Genomic DNA, 22,476 nt, shown 5'->3' with positions numbered 1-22,476 from the left:
CCTAACATGTCATATGCACGTAAAGAGGTAACACAGAAATGCTTAGGCGCCAACTTACTTTAACTGACATAGAATAAGAGAGCACCTGGTTGCATACAGCTTCAGAACGAGACAGCAGGAGGTCACTTACAAAGGTGTGGTATACACCAATGAAAATTAATTGCCGAGGGTAGATGGCAAAAAAAAAAACAACTGATTCTACCACAGGTGGACAATGGTTATGCCTGTGCTCAGTGTGGCATAATATGTAGGTCACAGCTGGGGCTGAGTAGCCTCTGGAAACAGCATTCCTCATAAGTCTTAGGAATCAAAGACAAGCCTATCATTTTTGTAGCATAGTTTGTAGCTTCTGTAAATGCTTGAAATGCCGACACAAGTCCTCTGTGAGTTTGATGGATTATAAACATCTTACTTCTTTGCCTCATATTAAATGGTCCTTCTCTCTGTTCCTCTAGGTACTTGCATTTATCTAAATATCATTGATATATCGTAACATGTCATCAAAATAAAAGCTAGAATCTCTGCAACTCGTTTACAAGTCAGAAGTCATCAATAACACTTGCCATTTAAAAAATAACAATTTAGATTTGTCAAATCAGTGACTGATTATTCGATTCATTTAGGCCTATAAATTTTTTATTTGAATATAGCCTATAATGATCCTTTACACTTTGTGACTTTACTAGTATACTTTGGAGTAGACTTGTTGAGCTAAAGTCGGAAGTACACATTGAGTTTTACTGTGATCTACTAGATCTAGATGTAGATCTATATATATTTATATTATATTATATTATATAGAAGTAGACAGAGTATCTCATCAATAGTATCTGTCATATCGTGATCAGTAGGCGGCTGCAGGTTTATAGATCTATTCCATGACAAAAACCCTGGCTAGATTTAGATCTACTGGTCTAGACATCTAGATCTAACTAGAATTAAACTAGAAAACTGAATTAGAGAAGTAGCTTTCTGGATCTAGAACCAGAATCTAGATCTATATTATTAATATTAGATCTAGTTGCGTCGAACGCTTAATTTTTGGTTGTTGTTTTTAATAAATGCACATAAAATACATTGTATTTTGGCAATAAAAATACCCAGTTGGTAGTCCAGTAATTCTAATAATTAATTAATGAATGACTATCAGTATTTGTTTTAGATCTATCAGATTCATATGACTATGACTTATTATTTATACTTATTTTGTATCACTCGTCCAAGAAAATCTAGCTCTAGATCTATTTCATTTTAGATTAGGCTATAGTTGTTTTGTTTTTTTTGTCATTTTATTTAGGCTACAATATTACCGAGATGAACTTTTTCTTTGTTTCCCACGAGACGTGTATGCCTATTGTAACATAATAGTATTATATGTACATTTGCACACTAGCGCGTCAGTGCAACACCGCTTGTGTTTACGTAATAAACGGAGTTCCTAATATGTCTTCCCTCTTAAACACTAGTTTGTTATTTGTGTAACACGAATATTCTACATGGTGTCAGAATAAAACTTGAAAAGCTGTCCAGACAAAGGTTTTTATTAATCTAATAATGGCTTCTTTTTATTTTGAGCAACCAATCTTGAATTGGAATGCTAAAGATCTGTATCAAGAGTTTCTAAGGTTTCAACAGCAGGTGAGCTTTTGTTTCAAAGGACCGTTAGCTGGTGCCGATAGTAAACAAAAAGCCGGATGGCTGGGAATGTGGATAGGTCAACAAGGCCGTGAAGTTTACAAAACTCTAAATATTACTGATAGTGAAGAGGGAGATCCGCAATTTCTATTAAAGAAAATAGAAGACTACATAAGGCCAAGACAAAATAAAAGAGTGTCTAGATTTAGAGCACATCAGAGAAAGCAGGTAGAAGGAGAAAGTTTTGATAACTTTGTTAAAGACCTAAAGCTTCTCATTATGGACTGTGAGTATGACAACCCAGACGATATGCTTATTGATTTGATCATTAGTGGAGTCATACACGAAAAGGTACAATTAAGACTTCTTGATCAGGGACAGAAGTTGACCCTTAGCAAGGCAATAGAAATTGGACAACAATATGAGATGTCGCAAAGCCAAGTGAAAATGTTTAGGGGCCAAGAAGTTCTAGCGATCAAGAGAGGGTCACACAATGTACTAAAGCAGAAGTCTAAAGATAACTCAGATAAATTATGTAGTAAATGCGGCAAGAACCACGAAAAGGGAAAATGTCCAGCAATAGGAACCACATGCAATTTCTGCAAGAAGAAAAACCACTGGTTTCAAATGTGCAGGAAAAGACGCAACGTCAATCTAGTAGAAGATGACAGTCACAGTGATGAAAATATTATACCTGTTAGCACTGCAAGTAGCCAGTATAAAAAGGGTAATATTGAGAATATCAATGTCGTTGAAGACAAGTGGACTGTAAAACTAGTCGTGCATGGCAAGACATTAATTTTTCGTATCGACACTGGTGCAAGATGTAACATTCTTGTCAAGTCAGAGTTTGAAAAGCTCAAAGACAAAGTAAAACTTGCTTATTCAGCAAAGTCGCTCAAGTCTTACTCTAATCATGTTATTAAGACTTTAGGAGCAGTAGTGCTACCTTTGAAAAATAATATCCAAGAGGTGAAAGCAAGGTTTGAGGTAGTAGACATTAGCCAAGAGAACATTTTGAGTGGTGACACAGCAGAATGTTTAGGACTACTACAACGGATAGACAGCATAGAATCCAAGGCAGAAGACGAGTTACAAAGAGAATTTCCTGAAATGCTGAAAACAACTGGAACACTGCCAGGAGAATACAAGATTCAGTTACAGGAAAATGCTAAAGGAGTTATCCATCCACCACGTCGCTTAGCAGCATCGCTACGCAATAAAGTTGAAGAAAAACTTAAAGAAATGCAAGCTGATGGATTTATTACTCCAGTACATGAACCTACTGAATGGGTTAGCTCCATGGTTGTTTCGTTCAGGAATGACAAAGTGAGAATATGTATTGATCCAAAAGATCTCAATAAAGCAATCAGACGGGAACATCACCCGATGAAAACTATTGAAGATGTGATCACTAATATTCCAGATTCGAATATATTCTCAGTTCTCGATGCCAAGTCAGGGTTTATGCAAATAAAGCTTGAAAGAGAATCTTCATTTCTCACAACTTTCAACACACCTCTGGGAAGATATAGATGGTTACGATTACCTTTTGGTATCAAATCAGCGCCAGAAATTTACCAAAGAATTATGGATGAAATGCTTCAAGGAATTGAAGGAGCATATGTCATCATAGACGACATTCTAGTAGCTGGTAGAGATGTTGAACATCATGATCACATTTTGAAACAAGTCATGCAAAGAGCAACGGAGTACAATCTAAAGCTGAACTATGACAAGTGCAAGATAAGGCAAAACAGAGTACCTTATATGGGCCATATCTTGTCAGAGAAAGGTTTAGAACCAGATCCAGCAAAGATAAAGGCAATTATTGACATGCCAGCTCCTCAAGACAAAGATGGAATCAGAAGATTTCTAGGTTTAATTCAGTACCTAGCAAAATTTATTCCTTATCTAAGTCAAGCAGATGCTCCAATACGAAAGCTTCTAAAAGATGATATAGAATTTCAATGGAATCATGAACAAAACAAGAGTTTCAAAGAATTGAAACATCTTTGTACAAACCCTCCAGTTTTAGCATATTATGATGTCAACAAGAACGTAGAGATAGAATGTGATGCAAGTAAAGATGGACTGGGAGCAGTATTACTCCAGGAAGGTCGTATAATTGCATACGCATCAAGAGCTCTCACAGATACAGAAACAAGATATGCTCAAATTGAGAAGGAAATGCTCTCAATTGTGTATAGTACAAGCAAATTTCACTGCTACATATTTGGTAAAGAAGTAACAGTTTATAATGATCACAAACCTCTGGAGCAAATCTTCAAGAAACCTCTATTGTCAGCACCAATGAGAATACAGAAGATGCTAATAAGACTACAGTGGTATGATCTGAAAGTCTGTTACAGAAAAGGCAAGGAAATGTTTATCTCTGATACACTTTCTCGTGCACATCTACCAAATACTGATACACAGACATGTGAATTTACAGATGATTCAGTGCATATGATCTCTGTAAGTGATTCGAAATACAGTGAAATTAAAGACTGTACAAGCAAGGAACTTTCAATGCTTCTGGAAGTAATTATGACTGGTTGGCCAGACACAAGAAGCGAGACTCCAATTGAAGTCAGGCCATATTGGGATTCAAGAGACCAGTTATCAACTTCGGATGGTATTATATACAAAGGTCTGAGAATAGTCATGCCACCAAGCTTACGTAAATACATGCTAAATCTGATTCACAAGTCTCACTTAGGAATAGTCAAGTGTAAGCAGAGAGCCAGAGAAGTCATGTATTGGCCAGGCATGAATGCAGACATTGAAGTGACAGTTAGGGATTGTAGCAGGTGTGCTGGACATCAGAATCAAAATGTGTCAGAACCGCTGATGCCTACCAAGACACCAGACCTTCCATACAGCATGGTTGGGTGTGATCTGTTTAACTTTGAGGGTAAAAAGTATGTGCTTCTAGTTGACTACTTCTCAAAGTTTATTGATGTCAAAGAACTGTCACAGGAAACTACATCAGATATCATCGAAGCAATGAAGAGTATATTCGCATGCCATGGAATACCTAGAAAGTTAAGGTCAGATAGCGGGCCACAGTTCTCTTCAAGGGAATTCCTGAATTTCTGTAAATCATACGGAATAGAGCATGAAATGTCGAGTCCTCATTTTCAGAGTTCTAATGGTGAGGCTGAAAGAGCTATTCAAACAGTGAAGAAACTTTGGAAGAAAAGCGAAGACAAATTTCTGTCGCTATTAGACTACAGAACTACTCCACTGAGTAATATTAATTTGTCGCCAGCACAATTACTCATGGGACGCCGACCCAGAAATTTGTTACCTTCTAGCGAGGAAATACTCACACCTAAGACACCAGATCTCAAGGTGGTGAAGAAACACTTTGACTCCGAGAAACAGTCTCAGAAACATTATTATGATAAGAGGAATGGAGTTAAGAGTCATAATCCACTACAAGACGGAACAGCAGTCAGAATGCAACTTAATTCTAAGTGGAAACCAGGAACAGTAGTTTCGAAGCATTCTAAGCCTAGATCATATAATCTCAAAAGTGGAAATAAGGTCTACAGAAGAAACAGAAAACACATCAGAAAGTCTTCTGAGAAAGCAAACAGATTTGACAATAATTATGACTTTCCAGATGACATCTCAGAACAACCAGAACCACTAGATCTAGAGAGTCCAAGATTACAAACTACACTAGATTGTGAGCCGCCACTACACACTGCTTCTTCTAACACCTCTAGACCAAATGAACCTTATGTAACACGCTCAGGCAGAGTAGTTAACAAACCCAAGAGACTTGATTTGTGATGAACTGATTAGACTTTTTAGTTGACTAGTTTGTTAGTTATTCTGATAAATAGATTTTCTAAATTAAAGAAGAGAGATGTAACATAATAGTATTATATGTACATTTGCACACTAGCGCGTCAGTGCAACACCGCTTGTGTTTACGTAATAAACGGAGTTCCTAATATGTCTTCCCTCTTAAACACTAGTTTGTTATTTGTGTAACACGAATATTCTACACCTATAGCCTAGTCCTTTCGATAATAATAATAATAAAAACGATTAGAAATGCGTAGCTTGGAGTGTCAAAACTGTATTAGGCCTCCTATTTTTATTTTTATTTCGTGCAATTTAGTATATCATAACAAATACGCATTTAGAGGAACGGTAGACAGGTCTCCATCCAGATTTAGTATAAATAAACCAAACACAGAAACACTGAAAGATTGTATTTTCGGAATTTAGATTCTATTTTTTTGAAAAAATGTGGCATTTTATAGGGTGGTCGAAAAAAATAACTTTTGTGACGATCTCTTATTCGGGAAAATTGTATCTATTATATCAGATAGTCAGAAAATGGATGAAGTTTTTACACATCTAATCAAATAGAGCGTACGAAAGTTTTACACCCATTGCAAGGGACTGACGGAGTAAATCTCTTCTTTGGCATCATCATGGATTTCTCCACATTGCACCATGCGCAAAAATGATGCGCGACGGCACTTCGACTCTCTTTGGCTTTGTAAAAAACTCGAAGCTGGTGTTCCATTAGTATAGTTCCATGATTTAATAGGCTACTAACTAATCAATTTTGTGTGATAGAGTAGAAAGGGAGATAAACCCATAATTCATCAGATAGATGGCAGTACATAGTTGTTCCTCCCGTGAATTTGTTTTTTTTTAAAGTATTCTTTTTTCAATTACTTGTTTTATTTTTTTTCTCTTTATTTTAGTTATATAGCCATCTCTTCCAATAGGGTTTGTTGGACTAGTCCGTTTCGTTTCTTTGATTAAAAAGTATTGGGCCGGAAGTCGCTTTTTTTATTTATTTATTTTATGAGTATTTTACCCAAGATCTGTGTTGTTTTTTTTAGGACTAGCTTATTTCATGTACCCGGCATTTTCCGATACACAATTTAATACACAAAGTAATTGTTGAAAAAAATTGTAGTGATTTTAAACTTTAAATGATTACTTAAAAAGGTGATACTCTAATCAATTTGAATATTATTTTGTTATGAATGTCACTGTTTATTTTGTGTCTGTTCTAGTTTCTTAAATTTTTCTTGAGTAAAGGGGTCGTTTTTCTCCTAATGGGTATACCTGATTTCTCCAAGCAGCCTTAGTAAAATATTGGTCCTATATAATGCTATGTTTATAAACTAAAAATCGCATGTCTGCATTATGATGAATGTACGTGTTAGTTCAATATATTTTATATTACTAGGTAACTATAAATAACCGCATAAATAGATGTAAGTTTATTTTTTTTTTCTGTTAGATAAAGTCATATGGCAAATTTTTGTTTATAGGCCTATCCTAATTCTAAAAAGGAATAATAATAGAATTATACAGTAAAAATAATCACTAAGTTTTTCTTTTAATAGTTTTGAAAGTCTAACTGAGTTTGTGTATTTGCAGATGTACACAAGCTACACTATGAGTCAGTCCATCTCTTCTGTCTATTTAGAAATGAGTGTAAAAATGTAGGCTTCGATATTTTTAGCCTGAATTTAAGAAGTTACAAACTTCAAACAACTAATATATTGCCTCTTCCATAAAACTTTGTACTTAAAAAATAAATTTATCCAATGCTCGAAATCCTGCTTGTATACTTAGGCCCTATTTAAATCGATCCGGTATCAATGTATTAAGTAGCAATAACCCCGCAAAAAATTAAATGAAAGAAGATTGAGATATACATATATTTTTGTGACGGTACGCACCGGTACGGGGTACCGGCACCTTTTTTCAATGTCGGGAAAAATGATTACTTTTCTTGTAATTCAACGTTAATTGTTAATTTATTATTAGTTGAAAGTTAGGCAATCTATCAATGAGTACTGGAGCCTCTTTTTTATTTTTACAAAAAAAAAAGCACTTTATATACTTTCAGCCTACATGCTGTATTATTAAAAACACCTCTATGTGAACTTCTCAATCATCTAGAGCAGGGGTGGGCAAATTACGGTACGCGGGCCACATGCGGCCCACCGAAGTGTTTTATGCGGCCCGCCGACACCTACAGAAATCAGGTGTTCCAACAGTACATACATATAAAAATGCAAATATTAAAAACAATATCTATATAAATTATTGAAACTGTCTCATTTTAACAAATTTTAAGCAAACGAAGACACAATCTCTGAGTGTTGGGTAGGCTTGGAACAAGATGGCAAGTGTAACAACTGATGGAGCTCGATCTTAGACAGAATTTTTTTTTTTAAATATCCCAACCATAGACTCTAAACAGGAGACTTTGCACAAAGTTGCATAAAATTTCTACAATAGTTTGGGTATATTAAAATAGTAATTAGAGTTACTAGAGCAATGAGTATTTACCACAGGTAGTTCCGATTTATGAACAAAATAATCCAATATATCCGCTATCTTAGCATGGGCAAGGCAAATGAGAATAATATAAAATCGTAAGGAAGAAATAGTTATGTTACCTGAAGGACATTGACTGTGGCTTTGTTATCAATATTTCTAATGAAGAGTGGAAGACAGATTTCACGTTTTTTATAATATGCATTGCAATTGATTGTTTGCATATGAAATGTAAGGCTTTCCCATTTCTACAGGCAAGCAAAAGGAAATAGCTTTTGTCATTTTCCTTTGCTGAAAGGTGAAACTATTTCTAGTGAAACGATTAAAAGTAAAACACTTATTAAGATTCCTTAATTGTGCAATTTATAAAATCAAATTTTAAGACGTCAAGAACCAGTTTTCAATACCATGAGCTCACCATTTAGCGCAGAAGCTGATTCAGCTCCAGAGGACATAACTCCAAGCAAAGAGAAGTTCCAGTCAGTACTACCACAGGAGTCTTATTGGTGCCAGAAGCTGTATGTCAACACTTAAAAAAATGAGCTGCTGTTCACACTATTTGAGTACACATATATCTGTTCCTCTTCTTCTTTGTTCTCATTTTACATGTTGAAAGGTTCAGATCAGTAATCCTATATCTGAGATGAACCGCGCAATGGTTTCCAGATCAGGCAGTTCTCCGAAAAGTCTTTGAAGGGTTTTGGGGCCAGAGTCTTGTTCGGGTCTCTTGATTTAGCATGCACCATTGAAAGACATGGTCAGCATTCTCTGGTGATGCTCCAGAAAGGCAGGTTTCGCTCGTCCCGACATTTAACTTGCGGAACAAATATATATCTCATTCAGTGATCGAGCATTTTAAAATATTTTTTGTGTGTGTGGAATCTAAACAATTATAATCACTGGTAAATGTTGACTGACTGTAATTTGACAGCCGTCATAGGGGTAACAACTAGAAATATAGTTTCACAGTTCCGGAACATTATGCACGAGTGTCAAAAGTAAAATACTGCACATTAAGTACAACTGTATATTTGTGGGGATATTGTGCTATAAAAAGACAACAACAATTTAAAAACAAATCGTAAAATAGATTTCAAAAACTGATAATACTTGTTGTAATTTTTCAACGTGGAGTGTGGAAAAAAAAGAAAGAACCGTGAATATAATACAGTGTAAATATGAACTAAAAGACATTCTACACAGTTAGCTAGAGTATCTTTCTAAGTTATATATATATATATATATATGCGGCCCGCCATGCCCAATTCGTTTTTTAATGCGGCCCTCGAAACAAAAAGGTTGCCCACCCCTGATCTAGAGTCTTAGACAGTCATTATTTTAGACTAGATTTAAGTAGAGTCTAGACCTAGATTTAGTAGGCCCATTATAAAAAAAAAAATAATAATAATCAGTCATTATAGACATCATTCGCAATTTTTATTAGGTCTAGGCATTGAAAAGTAAATCTATTAATAAACTATAATAGATCTAAGTCTAAGTACTTACTTATTAAATAAGTCATTATAAGTACAAGTATTATAATGAATATTGTATAGATCTAGATTGACAAGATTATAGATAGATCTATGGATAGATCTCTAGTTTAGTAGATTAAGTATAGAGTATAGTAAACGTATTACAGTATTATTAGATCTATGTCTTATGTCTATATCTAATAATCTAATAATTAAAAAAAATTTAGTCTTTACTAATATCTAGACTTTTTTCTAATAAAAACTGACTATAGGCCTAGGCATAGCATAGGCTAGACTCGGCAATCTAGTCTCAAGATAGAATCTATACTATTACTAGATCTATTCGATTTTTATATATATATATCTAGACTAGAATTAGATTATAGATCTAAATATACTAATGGAGAGATGATATGAGGTGTTAGCTAATAGCGTTGCACAAGAAACAAACCTAGGTTTTTCTAAACTCTAATACTTGGTATGGAATAGTAAAACAGCACCTACCTAAATAAATCGTAACTAGCAATCAAAAACCTATATTTATTGTAGTATATATAGGTCTGTAGTTGTATTTTATATAGCCTTCGTAACTTCTTCTATAGAGAAATGACTTTTGTAATTTTTTTTTACTGAAAATTGGGCTATTCGCATCTGACACATATATAATTTTTATGTTCAGCAACAAACCCTATTGGTTTTATTTTCATCTCTTGTTTGAGTTTTAGTGTCATCTCTTTATTTTATCTATCCTGTTATCTCTTTGTTTTAGCTATAGTGTCGTCGTATGTTTTAGTTATAGTGTCGTCTCTTTGTTTTAGCTATAGTATCATCTCTTTGTTTTACCTATAGTATCCTTTTTGTTTTAGCTATAGTGTCCTATCTTTGTTTTAGATATAGTGTCATCTCTTTGTTTTAGCTATAGTATCATCTCTTTGTTTTACCTATAGTGTCCTATCTTTGTTTTAGCTATAGTGTCCTATCTTTGTTTTAGCTATAGTGTCATCGTATGTTTTAGCTATAGTGTCATCGTATGTTTTAGCTATAGTGTCCTATCTTTGTTTTAGCTATAGTGTCCTATCTTTGTTTTAGCTATAGTGTCATCGTATGTTTTAGCTATAGTGTCCTCTCTGTGTTTTAGCTATAGTGTCCTCTCTGTGTTTTAGCTATAGTGTCCTCTCTGTGTTTTAGCTATAGTGTCATCGTATGTTTTAGCTATAGTGTCCTCTCTGTGTTTTAGCTATAGTGTCCTCTCTGTGTTTTAGCTATAGTGTCCTATCTTTGTTTTAGCTATAGTGTCCTCTCTTTGTTTTAGCTATAGTGTCCTCTCTGTGTTTTAGCTATAGTGTCCTCTCTTTGTTTTAGCTATAGTGTCCTCTCTTTGTTATAGATATAGTGTCATCTCTTTGCTTCAGGGTGCGGAACAAAAACTTGACAATGGTTCGATACGACCCCTTGACGGCCCGATATGATATGATCCAACACGATCGGGACGTAGGCAATGCAGAGAACCCAATGAGGTGAGAATCTACCGACTATCCGTCCTTATAGTGTCAGGAGGAAATACACTGTTTAGAACAGAGTGCATCATATTTTGTGTGTGTGTGTGCGCGCAAAAACAGGGAAAATATTTAAATCTGAAACTAAGGCAAAATTGACGTAATTTAGGTCAACTATTGACCAACATATTTATTGGGTAGCTATAATTTACTAGTTTAATAACACCTCCAACTTGCCTCCAAGTAATTCTACCTACATTTACCTATGTTCTGTATTGATGACTTGCTGTCTTGTCTTATTTAAATTTTCTGTATGATGTCCTAGCTTGATGTCCTCTTCCGATGTCCTGATTTGTGGTACTGTACAATTTGTATTTAGTGCTATATGTATATTATTTTAAGTAAAAGTCATACTAGCATCTATACTCGACATAAAATACACCAATACTCGACATAAAATACACCAATACTCGACATAAAATACACCAATACTCCACCAATACTCGACATAAAATACACCAATACTCCACCAATACTTGACATAAAATACACCAATACTCGACATAAAATACACCAATACTCGACATAAAATACACCAATACTCCACCAATACTTGACATAAAATACACCAATACTCGACATAAAATACACCAATACTTGACAACCAGTATTCAAAGATGTCTCACTTTCTAGACTCTAGAGAAATAGACAACTACGCTTTTGGTCGTAACCAATGAACAGTATGGGGAATATGTCTCTTCGCGTACTAAAAGAAATAGAAACAAAAAATAATAAATCAATGTTTATAAAGCATTGGTTCTTACCATTAAAAAGCCTTCGTACACTCAAGCTCCATGCAGAGATTACTCTAGAGTAGAAGGGTCCAGGTATGTGGCAGTGTCTCCGTACAAGGCAAGATCCCGGCATGCACCAGTATTTTCGAAATCGTTTCTGGGCACCCTGCAATCCTTCAGGATGTGTTCTACAACTTTGTCTTCCATGTAGCAGTGTCGAATCAGGTATCGAGGTCCTGTCGTATCCTAGAGAAGAAGGCTCCTAACGGACAGTTTCCCGTGCGAAGACGTGTTTCATCCTTTCTGTCTGGCTGCCATCAATCGTCATTTTTGTTTGGGCGATTTAGAAACTTCCGTACTACAATTGTCAGAGTTATCGTACCATTTGGACTTTTCTCACCACACTTGTGTATGTCTGTAAAACCTTGGTGCTCTATAGAAGGCATCTAAAGCTGCTCGAATGCTTTCATCATAGGTTTCTTCGGTCCATGACGGGCACACGCTTTAAAGACTATCTTACAATCAACCATGTTCTGCTGGAAGCTGATGTAGACAGTTTAGAAGCACTTCCTACCATTCGAAAGCTGCGCTGGATCGGGCACTTTATCCACATGAGGGACGAGCTTAAAGTAATATGGCGTAACAGAGGTGCCCCCTCCCCTCACCCGAGACGTGCTACAAAGATCAACCCACGCCCTTACTGGCATAGAGGAAAATAGCTGGCAGAAGATGGCATTTGAACAGACAGAGAGCTCTCACGTTGGCAGAGGGAGCTGTCGAAGACAGGCACAAAAGACAAAAAGTAAACCTAAATAGACAATGGCGAGAACGGATTTTATGCATTAGATGTAACAAAATATCCGGTTACAACTTGGGTTTGCGGGGTTATGTTTCACTTATCTTTGACCCTTTTATTACTATTAATGTAAACTTAATATATGAAGTTGAATTAGTTCCCTTGAAGAGGCTTGTTCCCTGAGTTCAAATTCAAGTCGTATTTTTAATGCATTTTAAAAGCGATCACGGTAACATTTACACAGATACCCCTCTCTCCCTAGCTCCTCCTGTTTGCAACTGGTCCAGACAAGGGATAGAATTATAATCGAAGCGCATTGAAATTCTTCTCTTGAACTGAATATATCTGAGATTGTAAATTTTGTCTTTTATATGGAAACACTGAAAGTTTTCTCTGACCTCAGGTTAACTCTTCGAAAAAGTGCAGCTAGAAGACAGGATGTTGAAGGTCTAAACACAGTGACCAAACACTACCAGGTGCTGGACATGAAGCTAGAGACACTGTACACCTGGATCACTGTCTCACTCAACAACAGCGGACTGCTAGAGGTGAGATCTATGGGAGGGAATGAGTAGAATAGGTTTGGACTTTCAAACTGTATGTCTCTGATATTTAGAAATAAAAAATTCTTTTGGGGATATGCATATAGAATTGTAACTCTAGACCAGGGCCGGATTTATGTAGGTGGAGGCCCCTGGGCAGTATGTTTGTGGATACCCTACAATTTTTCGAAAGCTGTAATAAAGCTCCACTTATGAAATGAAAATACTTACACGCTATTGTTTAGAAGAAAGGTATACAATTTTTTCTCAACTTAATCTCTTTTTCTTTTAAAAAAATATTTAATATGCAAATTTTTAGTTTAAAACGATTATATTTTTTAGTTTGTGGAGGGTTAGGCTCTTGGTAGATTTCATCTATACTTTTATCTCTTTTGTGAAGGCCCCTTTCTTGGGGATGGGGCCCGCCTGTCCTCCCTTTGGTCCTGCTCCAGACAACTAGTCTTACTTAAAATGTGTAGGGTATGGCTTGAAAAATTCTTTATAAACATATAAAACTTCACTTTTATTGACAAATGTATACAGCTTTTCAATTTCAATGTAGATGCATGTCGAAACACAAATGAAATAACAAGTCTAGTTGAACGATTTGTTTTAGATCACTTCAACAACTACAATCCACAAACACCGTTTCTTCTCGCGTCCCCAACTGTTAGTTCCCCTTTACTCCAGCCGAGTTTATCTGTATCAATACTTCTTAAAGTTACATCAGAAATCCTCAGCCAATCAAAACATACATTCACACTCCATAACACGTGACCTAACGAAATTTTACAGCAACACAAACTAGAATGTTTCTTTCTAAAACATTAGAGACTACAATCTTTACTTTTATCAAAAAGAGTATCTCTCTCACTCTCTCTTTTATAAAATTGTTACATAGATTTGTCTGAACTGAGTGAAGCCATTAGAATAAGGATCTAGATTTGAATCGCTTGCTAGAATAATAAGAGCATATCAAATATTACGTTCAATTAGAGGGACACATAAATGTGTAGCCCACAGCACAAAATACAGGCGCAAGAACTCTACAGGACCAAATGGTCGATTTTGGCGTTAACGTAATTGCGTCCCTTAACATTTTTTTTCTTTCTGTACAATTATCCCTCACTGGGTAGCAAATAGCAATGGCAATCTTTCAAGATCTTTCTAGGTATTGATGGTATTGAGTCAGGGAAGGGGGGGTTTGGGGATTCAACTCCCCCCCCCCCCCGAAATGAAATCTCCCCCCATCGGGGGGGGGGGGGAAGGAATTTAGTGATTGATTTTTTTCTTTGATTTTGTTTTTTTTTAGGTGAGATTTTAAAACTAAACCATCACTTGCCCCAGCACAGCCAAGGGGTTTTGAGTTTAAAACCCTCTTCTATAAAACAAAACAAAAAAAAAATGCAAACGACAATCCCCAAATTCCAAGCGCACAGTTAGGAAGATTTTGATTTTAAAACCCCTCCAAAATTTAAAATAAACCCTCTCTTCTATATAAAAAAAAAGCAAATTACACTCTCAAAATTCTTTGAGCGTAGCGAAAGGAGTTTCGAGTTTAACCCCTCCCTCCTCTTCAGTTGGGTTTGAAGCTAAAAAATACCTCTTCTATATAAAAAAAAAATTCGCACTCAAAATGTTATGAGCATAGCTAAATTGGCTTTGACTCAGTTTTGTGTTTAAACCCCCCTTCAGCGGGGTTTGAAGGTAAATAATACCTCTTTAATATTAAAAACAAAGCAAATTATACACTCAAAATTCTATGAGTGTAGTCAAAGGGGTTTTAAGTTTAAACTCCCCTCCAGTGAAGTTTGAAGCTAAAAAAATACCTCTTCAAAAAAAAAATTAATAAAATCAAATTACACACTCTAAAATCTATGAGCGTAGCCAAAGGGGTTTTGAGTTTAATCCCCCGGTTTGAAGCTAAAAATACATCTTAAATGTAAAAAAAAAAAATCAAATTACGCACTCAAAATGCTATGAGCATGCCGAACTGGGAGTCGACCCCATAGTAAGATTGTGACAGAGCGTCGCATGAGGATTGCTGGAAATGTTCTCATCTCATCTCATCTCTGAATTACGCATAATAAGAGTTGCGATGACATCCTAGTACAACTTGGCGCAACAGCGGGTGGGAAGAATCTTCAGACATTACCAGTGACTGATTTTTGTGGAAACAGCTTGACGGCAAATGAGCCGAACGCAGTGGGAGGGTCTAAGTTAAATAAGAATAGCACATTAGGTTTTTGAAATAAAACTTTTTAATAGCAGGAAAATGCACTGTAGATACCTCAGAATATGCATTTTTTGGCTTTCAATATCAGAAATAGTGCTCCTCGGCGGGGCTCCGACCCGCGCTGGGGGAGCTCCTAGCGTTCCCCCAGACCACTTTGCTGGCAATACCGGGAATAGCGGGAAGTCTACAATTTTTCCACTAACTCCAGGAAGAACCTATTCTAGGGCACAATAAGCGTCTTCCGAAAGAATGTATGGTCAGAATGCAATTAAGATTATGTACACACACACATACATACATATACAATTTTTTTTCGCTGGGGAGGGGGGCGGAAAAAAATCCCCCCCCCAACACCCCCCCCCCTGAAAAAAATCCTGGCTACGCCCATGCTAGGTACTGTTAAGTAATTTAGGTAAATCACAATCATCTCAAGTCTTGATTACGCTATTCGTTTATATTGAGTTCCTAGACTAAGAAAAGTAAAATGGCAAATAACTGAGCCTGAAAACAAGCAAATATAAGAAGTCCTTTTAAAAAAAAAAAAAGAAAACTTATCTAACCGGAAGAACTCCCTCCTGACAACAATATCTGTCAATAATGTAGACGTTTTTCCCTATTTCGATTTCAAACAAAATAATCGATTACCAATAATTAATTGATTACAAATTTAATGAAATATAATTATTTTTGTGTTCTTTTTTTTCAGACGGCTCCAGCTTACACAATGAGGGACATATCAGAAACCAAGGCGCTGCTACAGAAAAAATCAAAACAATAAATATCCTACTAAACAAGAAAAAAAAATACATTTTTTAATAACTTAAAATAAAATGTTAACTCTTTTTAGCCCAAATTGGGTATCGAATATATAGTGGTACCAAACAATCTAGCATGTCTTCTAGTTCATGAAACTTTAACAAGAATGAAATGAATCAATGTCAATAAGATAGATTCATAGCAACATTAGTGAATAACCATGAAGAAGACTGTAGTCCAAAGTTTACTGGTGATGTGGGTGACTTGGGAGAAGTGTCATTAAATATTGATAGCAGCACTAAGCGCAAGGTTATGCCGTGTAGAAAGATAACTATTGCTTTACAAGAAAGAGTTAAGGAGGAGTTAAAGACCCATAGAACCAGTGATAGAGCCTACAGAGTGGGTGAGTCAGATGTCAATTTTTGGAAAAAGCTAATGGAAAAATTAGGATTTGCATAGATCCACAAACCCTGAATAAAGTTTTACTATACTCTTGCTACTTTAGATGACGTATTGGCAGATTTGAATGAAGCCAAAATATTCAGCAAACTGGATGTGCAAGAAGTATTACGGTAATTATGCAATGGGCTATGTTGCGCTTATGCATTTTGTTTCTTTGGTTAAAACTAGAATTAGAAATTGATCCGAAGCACCATTTTCCTTATATATCTTTTGCATTTTTCAGTTCTCATTTTAAATTAAGCTGACATTATTATGCTATAATTTTAAGTGTGCCTGATAGAGAAAAAAAATCTGCAAAAAAATACGGGTAGTTGGAATCAAACCCGATAGAGGCTATAAAAAGAAAAGACCTGAAAAAAGCGTGTGACTCTACAAATTTACAGTACTTTATTTGATGAGTCTTTTACCCAAGATCTGTGTATTTTTTTTGGACTAACTTATTTAAGTACCCGGCATTTTTCGATACACAGTTTCACACACAAAAATAATTGTAGAAATAAAAAATGTAGTGATTTTAAAACTTTTAATGTTTTATAAAAAGGTGTTACTGTAATCAATTGTAAATATTCGTTTGTTATAAATCTCAATGTCTATTCTTTTCAGATTTAGTTTCTTAATGTTTTCTTGAGTTAAGGGGTCGTGTTTTCTCCTGATGTTTACACCTGATTTATCAGCCGTTTTGAGAAATTGGTCCAATATAGTGCTAAGCTTATATATATTAAAAAATCGCATGTGAATAAATGAATGAACGTGTTTTAGATGAAGTCCATTAATTATAGTTGCTTTGAAAAATTGATCTCTCACATGCCATGGGCATTGTCCTAATAGTCATAGATCTATAAAATCTAGTTATAACCTGTAATCTTTAAAATCATAAATATTCAATTTGAATTTAATTGTAACTATAGAATCAGTCTAGATCTACTTCTAGAATATATATTTATGTTATAAATATAGTAGAAATAGAATCTAAGTGGTTGTCCCAACCCTTCTATATTGCTCTGAGACATGGATGTTATACAGAAAGCAACCAAGACTACTTGAACGCTATCAACGCTTTCACCAAAGAAGCTTGCGCTCCATCATGGACATACGGTGGTAAGACTGCACTACAAACAGCGATGTCCTTGCGAACGCCGGTATGGACAGTATAGAGGGACTTCTTTTGGTCCGACAGTTATGCTGGGCAGGGCACGTATCTCGTATGGGGGACGAACGTATTCCAAAAGCAGTCTTTTTTTGTGTGTGTGTGGGGGGTAAGCTTAAAGGTGGTCGACATAACAGAGGAGCGGAAACACTTTAAAGACCAGCTTAGGCGCCAACTTGCCTTAGCAGACATAGAAGAGAGCACATGGTTACATGCAGCCTCAGAACGAGACAGATGGAGGTCACTTATAAAGGCCGCGGAATGCACATTTGAGACAAAAAGGAGATCCGCTGCCGAGGACAGACGCAGACGGCGAAAAATAAATCTTAATCGGCTACCGGCGGACAACGGTTATGCTTGCTCTGTTTGTGGGAAAATATGTAGGTCACAGCTGGGGCTTCGTAGCCATGGGAAATATTGCATTTCACATTAATCTTCGGACTCGATGACAAGACTTATTATTATTATATTAGTAGGCCCCTATATTAGGACTTGGCGTTGAAAAGTAGTTCTATAAGTAGAAGTATATTCAATATTTTATAGATAGTAGATTTACTGAGTCTGATCTAGACTAGCTATAGAATTATTTTAGATCTAGATATAGACTATATATAGAATATTCCAGATAACAGATGTAGGTTAAACCTAATTAATAAACTTTAGTCATGTAGAGCTAGATATAGACTAGTGACAATCTAGTCTCAAGATAGGATCTAGATTTCTAATCTAGATTCGATCTGAAATGTAGATCTAAATATAAGTCTACTTAATGACAATGTCATTGATTCCGAAGTTTAATGATGAGTGCAGTGTTTACTGTTAATTTGAATGTTTCACGGAATACGCAGAACAGTGTATATCGTGAAAGGAATACGCAGAACCTATTGCGACTTTTGTAAGTTTATCTGCTGTGCTGTAAGAGATGCCAAAAAATATGTAGATCTTAAAATTCTAGAACAATAGATTAGATCTATTCCACTTAATTTATTAACTTAAACCTACTGATCTCATTTATAATATTTAGCTCTAGATCTATGAACGCATTCATTCAGATTTTAATATATAGATTTAATTATACTAATAAAGATCTGTAATTTAGATCTATACAGTGTTAGCAAACAGCGTTACACAAAAAAAAAGGAACCTGGATTTTTCTAAACTCTGATACTTGGTGTATAATAGTAAAACAGCGCCTACCTAAGTATACTGTAAATAAAGAGCAAATATCTATATTTATTGTAGTATATAATATATAAACGAGGATTAAGACAAGGAGACGCACTTTCCTGCATGCTTTTCAATTTAACACTGGAGAGAGTTATAAGAAATATACACATAAACACAAGGGGAACTATTACTAACTACTTCAGGAGAGAAAACATGGGTCCACAACCAACAGGGACGATATACAGCCAACCTCTACAATACCTTGCTTATGCCGGTGACATTGCCTTATTGGGTAAAGAAACCTCTGACATCGCTAGAGCCTTCATACAACTAGAAGAAGCATCTCGACCAGCAGGACTTGAGGTCAATGACAGTAAAACCAAGTACATCACAATGACAAGAGACAATCAAACAGAGGGACGAAATATCAAAATCAAAGACCACGAATTTGAAAACGTCCAAACTTTCAAATATCTAGGAAGTACTATTAATTTCAAAAATGACCTACTAACAGAAATAAAGGAAAGAATAGCAGCAGGCAACAGGGCATTTTATAGCACCCACCATCTACTTAAGAGCAAAATGGTTTCAAGTAAAACCAAGAAAATAATATACAAAACTATAATAAGACCAGCAGCAATGTATGGAAGTGAGACCTGGACACTGACAAAGACATCTGAAAATTTACTTAACACTTGGGAAAGAAAAATCCTTAGGAAAATCTATGGTGCCATACAGGATGAAACAGGGTGGAGGACACGCACTAACCATGAGTTATATCAATTATATGAAGACCCACCAATAGTGAACGAAATAAAAAAGAACAGACTACGTTGGGCAGGTCACCTTGAAAGAATGTCAGACAACAGAGGGGAGGGGCGAAAATCGTATACAGGCAAAAACCAAAAGGCAGGCGACTCAAAGGCAGACCCCGAATGCGATGGATAGATGACGTGGAAGCAGATCTGAAGCAGCTTGGGGTTAGGGCGTGGAGACGAAAGGCCCAGGAGAGATCTGAATGGAAGGATGTGTTAAAGCAGGCCAGAGCCCTCCATGGCTTGTAGCGCCACTGGGATGGATGGATGGATATAATATATAGTTCTGTGGTTTTATACTATATAACCATAGACATAAATAAATATAGACTGGCCGAAGGAAGTAACTTCATGTAACTTGAAAAGATGTATTTCTATTGTATTCGGATTTCCGAATTATGAAAAATTGCATGATCTTCATTCTTAGAGATTAAAAAAAACACTAGTGAAAATAATGTAATACTTATATAGGTTATGGCTGAAATAGATATGAATACTTAACTTTCATACTGCTCATAAATGCTGTATAATAAAGTACACAAAATTGCAAGTCACAAATTTTCGTTTCATAAAACTCTTTAATCGGCCAGTCTATATTTATTTATGTCTATGTATAAAACTTTCGTAACTTCTTCTATAGAGAAATTTGTTTTGTAATTTCTTTTACTGAAAATTTGGGTTATTCGCGTCTGACACATATATAATTTTTATGTGCTGCAACAAAGAACATAACTGAGTAAATTAAAAGTTTCTTCAATTTTATTGAAGTTTATAAGCGTTGCTTATATTTTTATGTAAATCTACATCTAGATTCTAGATCGTGAAGTACTAGCTTTAATCTTCGGAATCGATACATTGCCAATAAATTTTGATTTTGTACTAGTTGACCGCTAAAAAAAAAAAACAAAAAAAAAAAGAAATTTTTCTGAGGGTTGGGGGGCGGAGATGGTGACACCCAAAGTTGACCGCACCAGTTAACACCCAACCTAGTGACGCCACTGATATAAAGTTACCTTAAACAATTAAACTCAATGATAAAAAAAAAAACGAGATCAAAGCAAGGTATATACTCCAGAAGCTGTAAATTCATAGCTGGACTAGACATTTTAGTTTGTTTAAGAAAAAAGTATTTTACGATTAACTAAATACAGCCACAACATATTTCTATGATAACTTTTGATTCTGAATTGAGCTATACCTCAACATTCTTAATAGAAGTTTCCTAATCGTGCGGAAAGCGTTGCAGACTGCAAGAGGTTTAAGCTAGGATGTAACAATGTTCATTTTTTAAAGAAATGTTCAAAACTTAGATTAAGTTAAACAAATGTTTGTTAAATGCAATAAAACCAGTCATTTTGTTGATTTCACTCACTATGGTTTCAGGTTCCACAACAGAGATATGGCTACACTTAAATGTTTGGGTAGTTTTATTTTTTTCCATCAACATAGATGTTTAACCTAGATTTAGTGCGTAACAAACTTAATGAATAAGTAAAGAAATAGACTGGATGTAGCCACTTGACGAGACCTTCGCCTTGCTCTGGCTAATTTATTTCTTGAAATTTCTAATGTTCTCAGACTGAAGGAGGTACAAGGTTCCTATTATCTTATAATAATCAATAATAATGTTTATATTGCTATAAACCTGGTGGTGGCACAGATGGGGGTAGTGGTGTGAGTGTAGTCAGCCGACGCAAATCGCCCCAGGCCAGCGCTAGACGAGCGGTCAAACGTGACGAGTTACGACGGTCAGCCTAGTGTCAACAGGACGGTTCGGGAAGGATCGCCGTCGTGAACAGAGCTCAGGGGCGTCACGAGGGATGCAGTCATGTGACGAAGCTAGAAACGTCGAGCGATGTTCCGTCCGGTTCTAGAAGGCCAGGGACCCTATATAAAGAGCGGAGATGTCCTGTCAAGACGGTTGAGAAAAGGGGCTCAATACAGCACGGTACTTTGGAGCCCTGAGTTGTCAAGTTCTTTAAGTTGGTGGTGTATGGTGCAGTTTGCAGAGAGCCTGGATAGTGAGATTCGTAACAATTTTAAAAATAAAACTTAATTTACTATTAAACCTAAAAACAGTAGGCCCTAATATTCAATAATTTAAAAAGGGACTATTCTTAGGATTTGAAAGAAATTCATGACAATGAGATTAATATTGTGTGTAATGACTGCAAATTATTTGACATAATTTTTGTATAATGATAATAATAGCAATGTCTTCGATTCCGAAGATTAAGGCTGAGTGCAGTGTTTCACATAATTACGCAAACTCAGTTGCTACCTGCATATTTTCGAGAATTGTGTGCAGACAAAGCCGTTGTCCGCTAGCGGTCTATTTAAGTTTTCTTTTTCCGTCTTTTGCGCCTGTCTTCAATAATGGCTTTTCTTTGTGTCTATTTGAATACATATTTTTTTAAATCTATGATTTCTTCTAAAAATAAAATCGCCCTCCAACTGAAGTAATATGTTTGGGGGGGGGGGGGGGGAAGACGAATTCCCCCCTCCCCCTCCACACCTATTGGGGTAAAATAACACAAATATTAGGGAAAATGTAAATTATTGGTACATATTCTTAAGAAAAATTAATAATTTTATACACCAATTTTGTATACAAATTCCCCCGACCCTGCAAGGGTGGGAGGTAGGGCGATCGCCCCTAACGCATCACTAGCGAATCCAGAACTTTGGAGTGGGGGGGGGCGATTTTTTTCCAAACCCTAACCCTAACGCCCAGTAAACCCTAACTCTACGCATAAACGTGCATACAGCGCGCGCGCACGCACACACACACACACACACACACGCACGCACACACACATATA

General features: G+C 35.9%; 1 protein-coding gene across 1 annotated transcript in view; it reads left to right on the top strand.

Annotated features, from left to right (window-relative positions):
* Positions 1 to 16,133, top strand: part of LOC106056376 (beta-1,4-galactosyltransferase 4-like) — a 33,710-nt gene extending 17,577 nt beyond the window's left edge. The window contains exons 7-9 of the mRNA XM_056012453.1: positions 10,856 to 10,960; positions 12,933 to 13,077; positions 16,014 to 16,133. Coding sequence (XP_055868428.1) covers positions 10,856 to 10,960; positions 12,933 to 13,077; positions 16,014 to 16,085 — 322 coding nt within the window. The 3' untranslated portion in view covers positions 16,086 to 16,133. The remainder of the gene's footprint in view (positions 1 to 10,855; positions 10,961 to 12,932; positions 13,078 to 16,013) is intronic.
* Positions 16,134 to 22,476: the final 6,343 nt, after the last annotated feature.

The sequence above is a fragment of the Biomphalaria glabrata genome, chromosome 15 (genome assembly GCF_947242115.1).
Source record: "Biomphalaria glabrata chromosome 15, xgBioGlab47.1, whole genome shotgun sequence".
In the NCBI taxonomy this organism is placed as follows: Eukaryota; Metazoa; Mollusca; class Gastropoda; family Planorbidae; genus Biomphalaria; species Biomphalaria glabrata.
This window is presented reverse-complemented; position numbering and strand designations above follow the sequence as displayed.